The sequence below is a fragment of the Quercus lobata genome, chromosome 8, assembly GCF_001633185.2.
Source record: "Quercus lobata isolate SW786 chromosome 8, ValleyOak3.0 Primary Assembly, whole genome shotgun sequence".
Lineage (NCBI taxonomy): Eukaryota > Viridiplantae > Streptophyta > Magnoliopsida > Fagales > Fagaceae > Quercus > Quercus lobata.
The window spans coordinates 11,294,966-11,300,508 of record NC_044911.1 but is presented as its reverse complement, the minus strand read 5'-3'; the positions used below and the strand labels follow the sequence as shown (position 1 = coordinate 11,300,508).

General features: G+C 34.2%; 1 protein-coding gene across 1 annotated transcript; it reads left to right on the top strand.

Annotated features, from left to right (window-relative positions):
• Positions 1–2,145: 2,145 nt before the first annotated feature.
• On the top strand, positions 2,146–5,202 carry LOC115957857 ((-)-germacrene D synthase-like). The gene is made up of 7 exons (XM_031076194.1): positions 2,146–2,322; positions 2,435–2,702; positions 2,804–3,176; positions 3,842–4,060; positions 4,150–4,291; positions 4,380–4,628; positions 4,735–5,202. Exons 1-7 carry the CDS (start codon positions 2,200–2,202, stop codon positions 5,026–5,028), a joined length of 1,668 nt encoding a protein of 555 aa, XP_030932054.1. The 5' UTR covers positions 2,146–2,199; the 3' UTR covers positions 5,029–5,202.
• The last annotated feature ends 341 nt before the right edge of the window (positions 5,203–5,543 follow it).

Genomic DNA, 5,543 nt, shown 5'->3' with positions numbered 1-5,543 from the left:
TGTAGCAGCAACTTTAGATCTACTAAAACTAATGATATAAGAATAATTTCCGACAGTGACTTTGAAAGAGGAAGGGACAATATCTTTTAAATCTCACAAGAGCACCTCCAAAGTCTCTCAAAAATCTTCAAAATGTTGCTAGGGTTTTCCTTTTATATGTGGAGAAGTTTAAATGAAACCTAAAACGTTTTCGCGAGCTTGGGCTTATTTAAAATTCTATAGAAAAACTAGACCTACGATTTTCGATCGGTCGAGCAAGGTAGAACCACACTCCCTTTTTCTGTAATCAGCTGGACTTAAACCTTGAAACAATTACTTTTAAGCATTGCCTAAAAACCTAGTTTAGGCATGTTTTGTTCTCGGTTTGCTAAGACAATGCAAAAGTGATTTTAAATATTTCAATCTAAAGCTATAAAACCTAACAATATATATATATATATATATATATATATAAAAGTGAAGCTTCCTCGCATGCATGGCTGCTGTCTTATGTACACTGATGCCGATGCACTGACCATTCAATAACGTTTGAAATAATGTGTAGGATTGATGAGTTTTAGATATAGCGTTTAATATTATTCGATCAGGTGCAGAGAATCATCATGTTGAATGGGTCAAGAATCATCAAGATGGGCTATAGCAATTTCCCAATTGTCTGTTCTGGAAGAACCAAGCACAAGAAATATTTTTCCTTCTGGAATGAAGGTCCTTTTACACTCGGGATAGAAAGATCAGAAAACTCGCGTGGTGAGACTTCTACGCAGCTCACGTAATGGAACGGGAATACACCCTGGCAGACAATTAATGCACATGTACGGCAAACGAAAAAAAAAAAAGTTGACCAAAACTAAGGATTTACATTAAGTTATAATGATGTTTGATTTACATTTAAGTTATTTCTTTGTCATTTTTATTCTGTGTCAAGTGTCCTTTTGATCAGTCTCATTATTATTATTATTATTATTTTTTTTTGGAGAAAAAAAAAGTGGTCTTATTAGTACGAGGTATACAGTAAGTGAATAGTATATAAAAAAGGAGCCAAAAGAGAGGAGTATAGTTTATACATAGATTCATATTTTGCTGCCGAAGGAGACAAAGTTTGACAATCTTGTTTTGTCCTGAAGAAAAACTAACACCCTTCCCAGTACGTGGCCTTATGCACGAGTTAGTTTAATTTCACAGAAAGCACGAGTTTATTTAATGTCATAGAAAGCACGAGTTTGGCCTCATGCACGAGTTTATTATGGCATGAGTTTCCAAGCTGAACTTTGGGCCTTAAGGGATGGTCCGATCATCTGTCAAAACCTTCAAATCAATGCCCAAAAAATTGAGTTGGATGCTAAAATTATTGCTGAATTGATGACTAATTCTAGTAACTCTAACGCTGTAAACTCTGCTATGGTGGCTGACTGCAGGCTTCTAATTTCCCAAGTTCCGCAAGTTAAAGTGATGCCGGGAAACAAACCGTTGTGCTGATGGTCTTGCTAGAGTAGGAAACAAAGAGCTTGATGCTGATATAATGTATTACAGTACCCCCCTCCCTGTTTGCGTGACTGTTATCTTTCGGATTTGTATGGTCTGTACCATGTTAGGCTATGTCCTAGCTCTGATGATGTTGCTGCGTTTCTTATTTAGTTGAATGAATTTTCCTTTTAACCAAAAAAAGGAAAAAAAAAAAAAATAGAAAGCTTCATCCCTCATGCAGGCATATAGAATATGCGCAATGTGAATAGACAAAAAAATGAATTTCTGGGTCTTATCAATACGGCTACCACCCTCCCCATCTTTTCCACAAAGTGAATTATGGCATATAGAATATGCGCAATGTCCATTATCTCTATTCAATTGAGACATATGCACGTTCAACATATTTAGCTGTTAGTCAAAAAGTTGTACTCAAATGGTTATATATTCTAATTACATGTTTCATTACACTTAAGGTTAAGTGTGCATCAAAATATTATATTTAAATGATAATTCTAATGACATATGTTTCATCAAACTAAAATATGCATAAAAAAATTGTACTTTACTGACTTTTCTAATCTATTTCATAAAGCTCACTCACCTACCTTTCTCTCCATTGCTTATAAATACCGTGGCCTTGAAGGGTTTCTACATCGCGCTCAAAAAGTTCATAGACAACAAATCCCATCATACCATTCAAAACTTAGACTCCTCCTTGAACATAGAAAAAATATGTCTATCCAAGTCTCAGGGGCTCCATCCCAAAATGCCAAATCAGAGGTTGTTCGCCGGACAGCAAATTTCCATCCAAGCATTTGGGGTGACCGTTTCATCAGCAATACTTCTGTAGACAAGGTAACAAGATTATTTGCTACCCTAGTTTATGAAAATTACGTAGTAAAATTTATAATATTTTTAGCATTTTTTGTTACAATATAATTATTTGTTCATGCAACTCATGGTGTAGGATATTCATTTCCGTAAAGTATGTGAAGTTGAAGAGCTGAAAGATGAGGTGAGAAATGAGCTTTTTGCCACAGGTCATCTTTCACAACAGCTGGGTTTAATTGATGCACTCCAACACCTTGGCGTCGCTTACCACTTTGAAAGAGAAATCCAAGAAGCTCTAGAACATATATACATGACTTTTAATGACAAAATTGATGTTGATGATCTCTACAAAGTTTCCCTCAGTTTTCGACTGCTACGCCAAGAAGGATTTAAGGTTTCATGTGGTAAGACCCGTGTATGATTAATTTCGTCATGTAATAGCAAGTTAAAGACAATTTTTTTTTTTTTTTTTTTTAATAAAACAAGCTTGGTTTTTGTTAAATAGATGTTTTCAAAAAGTTCAAAGACGAAGATGGTCAATTCAAGGAAAGCTTGACCAATAACGTTGAAGGCATGCTAGCCTTCTATGAAGCTACACATCTGAGGATGCATGGAGAAGACATTCTTGATGAAGCCCTTGAGTTCACTACCACTCACCTTAAGTCCATAGCATCCCTTATAGGCAATCCGTTGGCAGCACAAATAACTTGTGCCCTAAAGCAGCCCTTGCACAAGGGCATACCACGGCTAGAGGCTCGGAAATATATTTCTTTCTATGAACAAGATGCTTCACATAACAAAGTTTTGCTCAAGCTTTCAATATTAGATTTCAATCTAGTGCAGTCATTGCACAAAGAGGAACTTAGTTATATCACAAGGTAATTAGTTCTAAAACCATGATCCAAAAAGACAAAGTATGAATATTTTTCGAAATAATGAAGAGAATACTACAGATTTTACCATATAAACCTTGCAAAATAACGTGTTACAAATTATTTAAAAAAAAAAAAAAGAAGGTCAAATTACAATTTACCTACTTGTAGTTTAGTTGAAATTTAAGTTACCTACTTGTGGTTTAAAATTTGACACTTTACTCACCTGAGGTTTGACCAAAATTTAAGTTGTCTACATGTGTTTTGAAATCCCATGATGTAAGTGTTCCACTAGATTTTTTTTTTAATTATTATGTTTTTTGTGGTTTTGGAGGAAAGAAACATAAAAGTGAAGCAAAATCACATATTTAGCCATGTTTTTAAAAGAAGTGGTTAAGAAAATCTAACTGAACTAACCTCAAGTGGGTAAAGTGACAAATTCAAAGTACAGGTAAGCAACTTAAATTTCGACCAAAACACCGTAATTTACCCAAAATATTAATTCAAAATTCATTTATTAGATTGTTGAAGTGGTATATAGTAGTAATCATATTCTTGATACAACAATTCATTAGTTTTTTGTAGTAAAATTTGTAGCAACCCTAGCATTTTGCTATAAATATTTGGTTACTTACAATCAATTAATATTAATTGTTATATTCAAATTGTAGGTGGTGGAAAGATTTAGATTTTGCAACGAAGCTACCTTTTGCAAGAGATAGGATTGTTGAATGCTACTTTTGGATGGTCTCGGTCTACTTTGAGCCCCAATATTCACTTGGAAGAAAAATATTATCCAAAGTTATTTCCATGACATCTATTCTAGACGATATATATGATGCTTATGGCACACTTGAAGAACTCGAACCCTTCACAGAAGCAATTGAGAGGTTCATAAATTGAATTAATTAATATATATGTTAAGACTACAATGTATAATGTCAATCTAACTTTTGTAATTGGAACATGATATTTTCAGGTGGGATATTAGCTGCATAGATCAACTTCCAGAATACATGCAAATATGCTGTCGTGCACTCTTTGATGTATTCGAAGAAATTGAAAATGAGTTGGCCAAGAAAGAAAGATCACACCGTGTTAGCTATTATGCAAAATATGCTGTAAGCGTCAAGTAACTTAACTTTTCATGTTTTTTTGTCTACTTTTTCATGCTATGTACTTATTTCATTCATGTTGTTTAAACCTTAGATGAAATGTTTGGTTCGGGCCTACTTTGATGAAGCCAAATGGTTCTACCAAAATTACATCCCAACAATGGAGGAGTATATGCATGTTGCACTTAAAAGCTCTGGTTACCCTATGCTCACAGCTATCTCTTTCCTTGGCATGGGTAACATCGTTACAAAAGAGGCATTTGATTGGATCTTCAGCAACCCTAAGATTATTACAGCTTCATCCATAATTTGTAGACTCATGGATGACATGAAGTCACATAAGGTATGTGATCAAAAAATCTTATCAAGTTTCACAAGCTAGTGTGAGAGGTCTATTTCATATGTGTTTCCAACTTTCTACTTACCCTTTTGAAAAACTTTGTATGTAGTTTGAGCAAGAGAGAGGGCATGCTCCCTCAGCAGTCGAATGCTACATGAAGCAACATGGTGTCTCAAAGCAAGTAGTCCATGAAGAATTCAACAGGCAAGTTGCTAATGCATGGAAGGACATTAATGAGGAGTGTATAAGACCTACTGTTGTTCCCATGCCTCTACTTATGTGTGTTCTTAATCTTACACGAGTAGTAGATGTCATTTACAAGGAAGGGGATAACTACACGCATGTTGGAAAAGAGATGAAAGACAATATTGCATCAGTGCTTCTAGACCCAATACCAATATAAATGGGGTGACAAAATAAGTATCTGCATAAAGAATAAAGGACTTGTCCATCAAAAGATAAATAAATAAATAAATAAAATAAAGGACTTGAATACGATCCAAGTCTGTTGATGTTCTAATATATATAGGGCCCATTTATATTGAAGATAAAAGGAAAATCTTTGTTTTTTTTTTTTTTTTTTGGATAAGCCGCTGGTTTCTTATTTAATAATGTAGCACTATGTTTATAATGATTATGGAATTTACTGTTGGTATATTTCTGTGGGAGATTATAATTATTGTGCCATATTAGTGGGGGTGGGTACGTAAAGTTTATCTTAATAATTATCAAGTTATTATCTTTTGCTTCCCTACACTACCGTTTATTATATATTGTGAGGAAACGAGGATAGCTGAGAGGTTAAGGAAGCTCTTTGTAAACACAGTTAGCACCGTTTGGTATAATAGAACCTCTAGTGAGATAAGAATAATTATACTTTGTGAATAACCAACCCTTGTATAGTTGCATTTTTATTAC